The sequence below is a fragment of the Balearica regulorum genome, chromosome 4 (assembly GCF_011004875.1).
Source record: "Balearica regulorum gibbericeps isolate bBalReg1 chromosome 4, bBalReg1.pri, whole genome shotgun sequence".
Classification (NCBI taxonomy): Eukaryota; Metazoa; Chordata; class Aves; order Gruiformes; family Gruidae; genus Balearica; species Balearica regulorum.
The window spans coordinates 36,569,162-36,582,323 of NC_046187.1; the positions used below are offsets into that span (position 1 = coordinate 36,569,162).

At 39.3% G+C, this 13,162-nt stretch overlaps 1 protein-coding gene across 1 annotated transcript in view; it reads left to right on the top strand.

Moving 5' to 3' along the window:
* The first annotated feature begins 5,446 nt into the window (after positions 1-5,446).
* RXFP1 (relaxin family peptide receptor 1) overlaps positions 5,447-13,162 on the top strand; it is a 49,705-nt gene continuing 41,989 nt past the window's right edge. The window contains exons 1-2 of the mRNA XM_075751784.1: positions 5,447-5,492; positions 5,756-5,806. Coding sequence (XP_075607899.1) covers positions 5,758-5,806 — 49 coding nt within the window. The 5' untranslated portion in view covers positions 5,447-5,492; positions 5,756-5,757. The remainder of the gene's footprint in view (positions 5,493-5,755; positions 5,807-13,162) is intronic.

Sequence of the window (13,162 nt, forward strand, 5' to 3'; positions counted from 1 at the left end):
CAGACAGCCCAACTCTATGACCATCCTGGTACCACACAGCTATTTCTCTCCAACTTTGAAGTTGGCTTTGATAATTCTCTAGCATGATGGTTCTCGTAGATGAGTTATTGAAACACCTTGCCTCCTCAAAACTTTATAAACTGCACATTTCTAGAGCTCATTCTATCAAAGTATGACTTAATTGTCAATGATCATATATTTGGTACCATCTCATGTTAAAATATGTAAATATATTGCTAGTGAACATTTTATGAACTTCACATCTTCCAATATTGTATATTCAGCTATTCATATGTGGGAAGTTTGCCTTTCCATCTAAAAGCTTAAGAGTTGTAAAAAAAAAAAAAAAAAAGAAATTGTAATTCCCCCAAATATGACAGAGATAACATGGAAAATGAGTCACACTGGAAAAGTAAGATGTCATATACAATTCCTATGACCTTCCCAAATGCAACAGTAGCTTACCAAAGCCATTAACATCATGCCTATAATCATATGCAATCACAGAACTGTTACAATCTTTGATAAACCAAAAGACTGAAAATGGCTGATTAGGAAAAGATATCATTGGCAAAACTTATATGTTTGGTTATTCTGAAAGAAATGTATTTTCTACATTCCAGCGGCAGCTTTGAGTCAGGCACACTGGTGAGCTTTCATCTGATTTAGTCAAAACACCCAGCTGGAACAGACATCTGGAGAAAACTGGGGGAAATGAGGGAGGCAGTGAGTAAGTTTGCTCTAAGTGCCTTCCTCCACACCAGCTATGGAAGGACAGCTGGACAGGGTCACCAAACCACCCAGCAGCAGAGAGTACCTTTTGCAGAAGGAAGGGAAGCGTTTCAATGAGCTCAGAGCTAGCTAGAGACTGCTGCTTGTACGCCATTGCCTACAGCCAAACTAGTGTCCCATTTACAAACAACAAAAGACGTGTAAGGGACAAATAGTCATCCCTGAATCCTTCCTTCTGTCTGCTGTTTTCCTACGGAACAGTGAAACTCATTATCTGTGCTCCCCTTGTAGGAAGGGAAAAAAAGGAGCCGGGGGGAAAGGGGAAACCCACAGACCTAGTGAGGGAGTTAGGATTGCTCTGCAGCGGGGAGCTGGCACTAGAGGCAAACTTTGTACAATTGCTTTAGCTTAAATAAGGTTGACAGAACTGGTTTGGTGGATATGCATATGCACTGAAAAAAAAAAAATAAATTCCGTACTGTCCCTGTACTAAAGCTCTTCAGAAGCAAATATCTAGCTCAGGTAGTTTCTCCAGCAGAGAAAAGTCTCTCCCCTTTCTCCAGAAGGAAATGCCAGTAATCCCAGCTCAGCTGCGACTGTGCTAATAAAGAGTGTCTGGAGAGGGGAGCGAGAAGTCCGGAGGCCCTGCAGTGAAGGTCCCTGTGCAGTTAGTCCAGGCTGTTAAGCCAGGTGTACCAGGCTCTTCAGGTTTTTGGGAGGTAAATTCTATTAAATCTCTGCAATTGTGCAATGGGGAAGAATAATCTTTATGAAAAGATAACACATTCTTACAATATGGGTTGAGTCACAAGTGTCTGAGAAAGATAAATGTACTGCAGTACAGCTTTCTGTTTGGAAAAAGCTGCTGTCGATGAGGTCTTTTCTTATCTTTCTGTACTTAGGCTGCCTCAATATTCTTGTACTTTCCCTGAGAGCTTTTGATTTAGTTTGCTTTGCTCCAAACTCAGGAAACCTAGATGTAGGTGTTAAATAAGGAATATATCTTCCAAAGGTAACCGTTGCCTTGTAAAATATAAATGTCTTCTTCTCAGTTGCACTGTCTGCAAAGCATACTAATGGAGCTTTGAAAGCTATGTAAATTAAATGTAATTAAGCCAATTATGTTCATTTGCGCAGTTAAATCTTTTGGATTGTAGGATTGACATACATAATGGAGGATTTACATTTTAAATGCTGTGTCCTGAAGCCTTATCTGTACGTTAATTATTCACATTGCTATAATACAAAACCTAGAGTTTGGCCATCAAATGACTGAGGAAGTGAGAGGCTCACTTCTTGAGGAATCATTTCTAAATATGAACTACATAGTCTTCATGACTGTGGATAGCAACATGGGCCCAGGTTTACTTTCAGTGCTTCACTCTGCGCTGCTTGTGTTTCGCTAGGGCAGCAAAACAGCTGACAACCTCATCAATACTTTCAGCTGAAAATTTACTTTGCTTAATGAGCAACTCTTAGTTATAAAGTCACCATTGCCATACCTATTGTCTTGTGGGTCTTTGATTTGATACATGACACAAAACATCCTCAAAACTATTCTTAATCAAACCAAGGACAATTCCCACTTTAGGAAAGGACAATGAGACCCATACTGCTTAGTACTGGGAGCAGCATGGTAACAGGTAGAGTTTGCGTGCATCTATCTGCCCCCCGTGCACTAAAACTGAGAGCTACCTTTGCTCCCACCTGTACTGAATCTACCTGAAACTTATCAGCTGTGTCATTGAGTGTGGTAGAGTTTGAGGTAAAATGTTTGTTAACCTCCAATGGAGTAGCTACAGCCTGTGAGTAAGTAAACCTTTTTATTCAAGCTTATTTCTGCAATGGTTTACGGCATAGTGTATTTTTATTTTTAATGGTGGTGCTTACAATGGTGATGCATACAAATATGATTTGTTTACTTGTAGGAATTTCCTTCTATGTAGCACCTAATGTGAATTATAGGAAAAAAGACTACAAAGTGCTAGAACTTTGCTAGCAATGCTTATCTGCAAGTCTGTCATAATTACCATTATTTAATTTTAAGCCCTGTATACTCTATTTAATTTCTAACACTTTGTAATAGAAACAGGAGGTGACTCTTCTCAATAAAATAATAGCCATACTTATTTGGATCTAGTGAAACGGTTCATTAATGTCTTCTGGCAGCTTGTGGTGCTGATGATGTAATGTTGGTTGAATGTTTGGGGTGGGATGGCAGGGTGTCCCCACGCATCTGATGTGTAGGTTCCAACAGTTTTAAAACTGCAATTTTAGACCGGTGCCAGATAGCTGTGAACACAGCAAGTCAAACCGCCAGCATTTGTCAGTAGCCGGTAAAGAAGGTAAATGACAGCTCTTTTATACTAGTGAATTCAGTTTAACCTGCTCATTTCATGTAACTCAGAGGTAAACATCTGCATTATAACCCATACTACAGTTTTCTATAATGTTTTTGGAATTTCAATTGTAGAATTGCTGTAAGTAGAAATACAAGCAAATACTGACCATCCTAATGAAGCCAAATATCTTCTTCCAAGTTGTTTGAAACAAATATGTAATTCTGATGTGTTATCCCTTTGTTCTGTAAGGAACTAGCATATAAAGCCATTGTTTTCTTGAAAAGAGTGTTCTAAACCACCAAATGTTATAGTTTTCTGCATTTTAGGTGGGAGGACAGTACTTATTGACCTTCTAATGCACAGAAGTGCTTCAAAGAAGTAGTAAAAATGCTTTCAAGTAAGGTAAGCCAAAACTATTTTTCAAAAGCTAGTAATGTCCTATTTAATGGTTTGTTCTAATAATAAGCTTGCCTCTCCTCCTTTCTCTGGTCTGCATTCCAGAGTTCAGAAGTGTGCGTGTTTGTAACTCTAGCTTCTTGGTTTAAATATAATTACACTGAGAGAATGGGCTGGAAAGTGCTGCTGCTTCTTTATGTATTTTTATTATGAATATATAAGCAATTTAGAAGAAGGAAGATCTCAGTGGATTTTCCATAGAGCGAGTGTTTGCAGCAAAATTCACTTTAATGAGTATCCTTGCTAAAGGTCCTTGAAAAAGAGAAAGGCTGGAAAGTGACAACTCCCATTGGGGTAGAACTTCAGAAGACGTGTGAGGGTGGTGTGCGCTGCATTTTGGGTTTTCCCTGTTTATCCTCAGGTAGAAAATCTTGAGGTTTTGTAGCTGCTTTTTTGAAGAAACTTCTTGCTTGATTTATTGTATTATCAGGTAAAAATAGGATAGTCCAAAAAATATATATGGTTCCTAAATGTCTCAAATAGAGGTGACTAAATCAGAAGCAGAAAGCCACAGAGGAAACTATACTACAAAAAAACTTTCTCTAGAACATCAGTTCTGTCTCATCCTGCGGTAAGGAGGTAGAGCTTTTATTTTAACTCTCCTTGAAAGTATATTTCTCTTATTCTTCACATTCTCAGTTCAGTTTCTTCCTCTTATTTTCCCACCATGGAAGCCCTTTTCAGCCCAGGCGTTAGCCCTAGACTATATAGGTATTATCTTAAGTCTTGATTAGTTGTTTGAGGCGACTGTGGTTTTACTTGATGTGCTCCAAAACTATTCCCCACCCTATAAAAGAAATCTTTTATAGGTCCCTAATCCATTTAATCCCTTTTTACCTGTACACTGCCTAGTACTGGTGTTGGTACAGAAGATGCCAACATACCTTTTGGGGCTTCCATAGACAAGAATCTTTTGGTTTAACCCCTTCTGTATTTTGTATGCTTTTATATTAGAAATCAAGAGACTGACAGTTCATAATATCTATTTTATAGATAGCTTTGCCATAGCAATGATGTGGACTTTGCTTTGACTATGGTATAAGTTCTTCCCACTCTCTAAATTCACCATTTCATGTATGTGTTCGTGCATGCTCACATTTCCTGTTCTGAGAGGCTTTCTTCCTAAGTACCTGACGTAGCTGCTGACACATTACTCATGCTCCCTGACTTGTGTCATCCTGGCAAGCTATTGAATCTATCAAGTTGGGGGTTTTTGCCCCCTTTTTGTTTTTTAAGAGAGAAAAAGAGAAAAATATCTGAATCATCTGATGGCAGATATAATTTAGCTTCTTGTCTCAAGTTCATCTCAACCGAGTGATTCGTTTTGAAATACACCTTGCTGTGCTGATGAGTGTTAGGCTTCACATCATAAAAAAATATTTTTAACTGTGTGTCTGCATATGTGATCGAGTATACCATGATCCACAGGTAACAGTAAAGCCAAGAGCCAGAGAGGAATGTCTCAAAGTATTTAAATAAGGAGAGAATCAGTGAAAAATCTTATTCCCATATAGTATATGTTTCTGAACATCCCTCTTTGCTCTTTCAGATTGTTTTCTTTAACATTAGTCACAAAGAGTGGTTAATGTGTAAAAATAGTGACATGCTGTTATTGGAAATAAATTACATTTTGCATTTTTCTGTATTTCAGTGAGTGACCAGATTGCTACAAAGGGACTGTGTTTATAAATTTCACTTCCCCTTACTTGAGAAACCACCAGTTTTTATCTAAACTATAGCAAATGTTTAGTTTCAAACAGATTTGCCTAAATAAAACTGTACTTTTCAGGCCTCTTGCAGTATTGTGACTTAAGAGAAAAAAAAAGGGGGGGGGGAATTGGACTACTGGTGACAATTCTCTGGACCTGGCTGCGTTTTGTGCAGCAGCAGCAGCTTTCCTTGGGGCAGACCCGTGTCCATGCACATCCCAGCCTTTGCCTGCTGCAGAGCAGTCCCCGTCCTGTAAGGGAGAGCCTGAGGAGCCGGTGTGCTCCCGGAGACTTTCGGGGGGGTGGGGGTGCGTGTGTGTGCACGCGCCAGAGAGGAGGGAGAGAGGGAAACCTAGCGCAAAGGAGAGTAAGGGAGGAAGGCAGGGGAGAGAAGGGAGCTGGCTTCATGCTCTGCTGAAGGCTGTCGGAAGCAGAGCACACGAGCAGCGCGCTGGCTGGTGTGCAATTTCAGGGACAACGTTCATTGACTTTATTCATTGAATTGCTGAAAGACAGATATGACATCCGAGTGCTGCTTCTATATGTTCTTGCTTATTGGTGCCAAGGGTAAGTGTATCTGGCTTTTTTTCTTGCTTTGAGCACTGCAAAGCAGATAGCTGATAAACTTTTAAAAACTGTGATAACTCAGTGTTATTTTACAGTTCTTCGTGGCAATTATTCTTTGATAGAATTAAAGTGCAATGCAGTCTCTCAAGGTTACTAGCTGCATGTAAGGATCAGATATTTTTGTACTTAATGCTTTGAGAGTTACTATTAATAGTTATGAGCTGAAATTAAAAAATAAGAAACAGTTTAAACATTGCAAAAATACTTGCTGTAAATATTTAATGAAGGAACATATAGAACTGACTCATTTTGGATGCCTTGAAATCCACATTTTAGACTCAGTTCAGTAGTTTTTAGTGGTACTGTGCAGTGCTACCAGAATTGGTAGCTCTCAAAAAGTAGATTGTGTTCAGGTAACAGGAATCTTTACTGTCTGATTCAGCATGATAGGCAGCATAGATGCAAGATGGAGAAGACTGAATTAAATTTAAGCTTTCTTCAGATGCAAGTCCCTTCAGTGTGGTGGGAGTTACACCTGACCTTCTGCTTACTTTAGTAATGTTTTCTTCATTCTGTTTGAGTACCTTTTTCGTAAGTGCTGCTTTCAATTTGGGTAAAGCTGTCCCTGTGAAGCTGCCAATATTGATACTGATATGTTGGATTTTCCTAATGATTATAATTTCCTTTAGTTATAATTTTTATATTAAAAATGTTTTTTGTTGCACTATGTCAATACCAGAATAATGTTTTATTAATTTTGTAGATGAATTAGTTACCTTTTGCAATATCAACTATTTTGTTAAACTAATAGGAGCATAAGGTTGAATCCTGCCACCTTTTTCTGTACTGAAGAATAGCTTGGTCTCTCTCCTGCCTTTCAATTAAAGCTTTTTGGGTTTACGTGTGCATACTATACTGCTTAACATAAGATTTGTAAGGGATATTGCGCGCATTAGGAGTTTGGGGAGTAAAGCTCCACTTACAGTTATTTTTACGGTTGCAAAGCTTAGTTAAATCTGTGGGAAAACTCTAAGCATTTCTATTATGTTTTGGAGGAATACACAATATGTGAGCTGTAAGCACAAAAAACCAGTGATATTAATGTATTTGGAATTAAGCAGGCTATGATAATGAGATCTTATCAAGCCCATGAGCAAAGTCTGGCTTCGTATGCACCCGTGTTATCCATGAGCAATAAGCCAGTAGTTAAAGGTAGTACTTCAAAGTATGCAGAACAAAAGCTAAAGGATTTCAAGCAAATTAAGCCTTTCAAATTACTGTTTTCTGTACCATAACAGTAAAGTGTTGAAACATTCATCTCAGCTGTGGAATTTATAAAACCTATTGAAATATGTTAAGGCATATTGCAAAATAAGATAGCAGGTGAGGGCTGTGAATGACTATACAGACCTTCTAGTATAATAGTTACGATAGCCATTGCCTTTTTAAGGTGTTTGTTGGCTCATCATATATAGCATATATAACACTTATAAGAAAACCACGTGGCTCATCTAGATCTGTTAGAGAGAAGCCGTGCGGGCACAGATTACAGCACACGCATGCCTGGAGGCTCTGCTGCCTGTTAGCGCTCTGTTTTGGACCAAAATGAGTTCCTGTTTAGTGCTGCTTCTCCTAACCTCACTCAGTTAGTAGCATTGTGATTTAAACCAAGACACATAGCTACACTGACTTTCAGAGTTTTAGCCAGCAATCTGAATTGTAACCACATCTACGCGTCAGCTGATCTCATCCACACAGTAGATTTAAGCTTTGCTGAAGTCTTTAGACTAGCTGATATTAAAACAAACACTCCTGAAATAAGTACAGTTCTGCTTAGAAATTGGATTTGTTGTTTATGGACTGCTACAAGTTCAGCTGTAGAGTTTTGATGTGGTTTTTTTTTTTATTTCTACAACTCACAGATACTCCTAATTCTTAAAAAGTAAAATGGGAAATATCTATTATACCAAACTACTCTTGCCCGATCCTTCCATACCAATTCAATCTACATCTGCTTAGTTTTCCATTCAGCAGCTAAAGTTGCACAGAAATAACTCCAATAACTCTTTTATTTTATTGTCTTCCTTCAAATTCTTCATTAAATCTTTTAATGTGAAAATCTTTCCTCCCAAAATCCAAATAGTCAAACTACATAGCTTTTTTTATGCACCAGGAGCTCTCGGCAACTGCCTGAATACTTTCCCGTGTGGAACGTACTATGCCAGGTAGAGGGTTTCTTTCACAACAAAGCAGCATCCATGGCTTTCAGCAGCGCAACAGCATCAGTTAAAGTAAATTTCAGACTCCAGTTGTGGAACTGGCACCGTTGAATGGGTAGCCAGGACAAACATCTGCCCAGGTGGCTCGTCGCCCCCCCCCACCCCCGCAAAGCTGGCAGGTTGCTTGGGCGTGTGGCTGGCATTGCACTGGCTGCTGCTGCATCTTCTCCTTTAGTACAATAACCAACTGTAATCACTGCAGTAACCATAGGGCGTGTTTGTGCCTTTAGAGGTGCTTCGATTAGCTTTCCGGGGTCCAAAACTATTTTGACCTCCTGGACTTTGGCTAAGTGACAGTCCCACAAACAATTCATTTATCAATCATTAAGTAAAACAGAAGAACATTAGTATGTAAAACTATTCAAAGTGAATTCCAGAAGGAATTTGGCAGGCCTCTTGTGGAAAACAATTGCAACGGTTATTATTTTAACCCTGTATGCTCTGTGCCCCTACCTGAAGTTTTCCAATCCTGTTTCTTCTTGTGCCTACAGTTCCCCTTCCCTCACCTTTTTCTGTTCTTCTCCTTGTACTTTTTTTTTTTTCCTTCCCTTACTGTCACTTCAAAATGCCAAGGAAAACTTTATTAAAACCATCTGAAATTTGTTAGGCCTTCTGGTGCTGCATGCACGTGACAGCTGTTTTCAAGGCTAAGATTTCTTATACCAAATGCTTTCTATCAAATGTGGGAAACAGACCGTCCCAAATCATTTGGAGGAGTGCAAGTTTATGATGTGCATGATAGTGCTCTTGTTTGCTTAGTTCATAACAAATTTTAAGATCCCTTCCAGATTTGTATATAGGAAGGTGAAATTACTTCAGCCTTTGCACAAGCTCAAATAATCATTGTGTAATAATAATTTTTGATTATTTCTCTTCTTTCATTTAACTTGGGCGTTAATCTGACTAGCTTCCCTGTGGCTAGAAGAATAATGTGCATCTTGTATATCTGTGTGTACAACAAAAAAAAATAGTATCCTTACAGAAAATCAGGGATGAGATTTTCCTCGGGAAATTATCTTCCTCCGATTTCAGTTCGAGGGTAGTGAAAAGACTACACGATGATAAATTGAAGCTCTGGAACTTAGATCATTGTCTGCACAGGCTGGTCTGCCGGCAACTGCTGCATGGGCAAGGCTGCTTGCACCTCTCCATTAATAGCATGTGGGGCTACCCAGCTTCCAAACCTGTCTTGACTGTTTATAGCAACTCCAAACCTGTCTTGACTGTTTATAGCAACTCTACCAGGCTTGAACCATTGGCGCTGAAATTTTATGTGCAATGTGCCTTTTTTTTTTTCCTCGAGGAAAAAGACAAACAAAACTTTACCAAAATAATTTCAATTTTTCAGAAAGTGAGAAATTAGTACTTTGCCTATGTTGAACGGTTCTGGGAATCTTGTGTTAAGCAACGCCTTTTCTTAAATGAATAAGGGTTTCTGCAGTATTTCTCTACAAAGTCACTGTGTCTAGGGGAGAGTCCTCTGACAGGCCACTCCACGAGAGCTAACGAGCCTGTTCCAGCATAGCTGCAGCAGTGTAAAAATTAACCTTCTCTAATGGATGGTCCTGGATGCTAGAGACCAAGGTGAAACTCATCACAGGAGCTGTCACCAGTGATCTCGGCAAAGGTTTCCTGTTGGTGCGGTATGTCCTACGCTTTGAAGCCATCAAATCAGACTTTGAGATGACTGGTTCAAGGTGGGGAGGTGTAGGGAGCTGAGAGGATGAGGAAGGTATATTGGTTGCGTCTGGAAAAACAGAGAAGGTGAAAATGTATTAGGAAGGACTGAGCAAGGAGACTGAAAGTAGCGGCTAAAGGGAGAGGAAGGTGGAACAAGGGAGAAGAGAGGTGAGGGAAAAGGCTAACGCTACTTAGAAAGGGAAAGTGGAAATCAGAAAGGCCGCTGGTCTGAGAGTAGAGACTGAGGAAAGGGATGTGTGAGAGGGAGCCAGCAGGGAACAGCAGAGAAGGAGAGAATTAGAGAAGGACAAGGAGCTCTGAGAGAGGAGAGGAGAGTGCCTGAGGAATAAGGTCAGAGGATGGTGAGACCAGTATTAGGACCCTACGCAGACAGGAGGAGACAAGAGGATGGGAAGCAGGTAGTGATTAGGCAAGAAAGGATGGAAGGTGAGGTAAGCAGCCAGGGTGAGGAAAAGATGAGGCTGAGCAGAAAAAGGAGCTGTGTTTGGTGGGGTGAGCACTGTGCTACAAAGATGGAAAGAAGCTCAAGGTTGTCCTGCTGCTTACTGTCTCCTGCAAAATGTCTCCTCCTGCTGTGTAACACCCTCTGCTCAGAGGTTGGTAATTAATGCTGCCAGATCACTCCACCCTCTCAAACACCAAAAGTCTGGAGAGCTTAAGGTTCTGAACTCGTGATGCCGCAGGGTGTCACGTTATGAAAAGTCAGAGGAAAATTGATTTTCTCTTTTAATATTTCAGGATGCTACCTATATCAAAGAACATTATTAATTTTGCAAACTCAGTGCTTAAGAATCAAGATGAAGGATGCAATCATAATTTATCATATGTGCATATACTAAGTTTTCTTCATGCTATAGTTCCACAAGAACTTAGGTTTCATGTACTGCATTCAAAGAATGAATCAGAAATGTATAGTGAATTGCATTGTCTGTGTGACCCCTTATTTGCTGTAGAAGATAAGGATAAATTGTGAATGAAGCTGGGGATTACAAAATAATGGCCGCGTGATGAAGGCAACTGAACTCTGCTGTGGAAAACTGATTTCTGTTCCTGTTTCTTGCCCCAGACAGTAATGCTCTAAATGCTTCATAAATGGATAATAATCAAATGGCAGGTTTTCTAGTTTTTTGGCTTGATAATCCTGATATGGCCGCGTACATTTCACAGCTGTCGCTGAAATCTGTAAAAGCTGTGCTTTAAGTAATCTGTGAAGCTGATTCTGAAAATAGGAACCTAAAATTAGCAGAAATACTTGCCATACATATGTTAATATCTCAGGTCCCCATCTGAGCAATAATGTCATATTCTAAACTGTAATCCAAGCAATCTGTGAGGACCTAAAAATGAGTAGTCTAATTATTATAGATGCATGACCAAAGCAGTGAGGATTTTAATATTGCAACTTATAAGTGGTTAGACAGACTAAACAACAGGATGTCAGTAATCCATTAGAAGACTAATCAAAGTGTAGGTAAAAAGCCTATAGTATTATATAGAGGTGCATTTGCAGAAATGTGTGAAATCTAAAGATATGTGACAGAATTTGAATGTATGCTGCTAATAACTGACGTTTGCACATGGTCCCTGTCATAGCGGAAAAAAACCAAGAAACTGTTTGTAAATTGTGTGATAGCCAAGACAAGAAGACAACGTATGATATAAAGAAGTGACTTTGTATAAGCGCAGAAGTAATACGCAGTATTATGCTAGCTAATTGTTGTCCCCAACGCTGACAAGGCATCCAGCATGCAGTTGGCCTGTGTGACAGAGCGAGATATAGGTACCTGGAGGAATTACCGATGGGAAAACACAGGTTTGAAAGAGTCTCTGGAGCCATCAGCTGTGGCCTGTTGGGGAGAGCCAGCCCTGGGAGGGCAAGTTGTCCCTCTACACCTGATGTCAGGGGAAGAGGGTGGCCAGGTGGTGGGGAGGGAGAGCCCAGCAGAAGCTACGCTGGTCTTGTGGGACTTGTGCCCGTAAGATCACTTAGTAGAGTTCATCCAGAAAGGACATTAAATCACCCAGTCCTGTATACCGCAGGTCATTTTGTTCCACCAGCATACCCTGTAGCATTCCCAAGGCTTTATTTGGTCAAAATGTTTATTCTGTCAAGTAATTCTTTCCTCCAGAGAGGAGCAAGTGTCACTGCAGCACTAAGAATGGCAGAGGCTGTAGCGGTGACTGAGACTGGAAGATGTGCCTAGGAGAGCGTTGCCTCTTTCTCCTCTGTTCTGCAGAGAAAATAAAAGCACTGACTTGACCTAGGAGAAGAATCTTTTTTCCCATCACATGCTGTGCTGAACATGGGGGAAAATGCACGGTGCTTAGAGAGGTGATGGTGGTATTTTTTTACTTAGAAATATAAGCTTTTTTCTGTTTTACTTTGGTTTTCAGTGTAATTAAAAAAATAGATTTAAAAATAGGTGAGAGAGCAATAGACCAACTTTTCTTTGGAATCAGCTGCTGAGAACAGCATCAGTTCGTGAAACTTAAGTTCTGGCCACAACATAGTTAAAAACAAAGTTTGCACTGTATGGAAAAAAAAAGACTACGTTAATGAATTTGAAAGCCGTGTGATTGCAGGTCAAATGCCTTGATTAGTCTGTAGAAGTTAATAGTGATACAGTTGACAAAGATTATCTTAATTTTTAGAGATTTATTCAAGAAGGCCCATCTACCATGAAAGTACACTCCCTGATGTCATTTTCGAGTCTTCAATTCTGGTCTTCAGTTCCATGTTAAAACATGGGAATTAACTGTGGTGTTGTCTTACCTTGGAACTATAGGCACTAGTTTTCACAAACCGTCATTCTTTTCTAGTATTCAAATAACACTGCAAGCCTTTAGTTCTTTTGGTATTTTCTTTGTATTTCAAAACGTGTTGTATAATAACATTAGTTTCAAAGTGTTTCTCAACTAATTCCTTTCAAATTCCTATTATGGCTGGTTTGAAAATATTTTCATTTAGAAATGCTGTTTTATCTTTGGTGCAGATTTTCAGCATCATGCAGAAAGAATAAAATTGCTTTCTTCTTTCCAAATATGTATCAGAAACGGATATTGAATAGTTGGGCTTTTCTACACTCATAAGACTTATATGTCACATGAGGTTTCTCTTTTTCCCAATATGTTTTAGAAAAAACAGTTATTTTAAAATAAGTGCTGATTATTTCTCTAGCATGCCTCTCTCTACACTTTTATTTTTTTATCACTATTTGATTTTATTTTCTTTTTTTTTTTTCTTTTTTAAGTCTTTCATTTACACGTTCACTGCTTTCACATCATCTTTTTAACCAGATTGGTTCCTTGCCCAGAGAAACAGTTCTTTTATTTATGTACGTGCATCTTTGGAGAATCTAACGGATATTTTTAAATA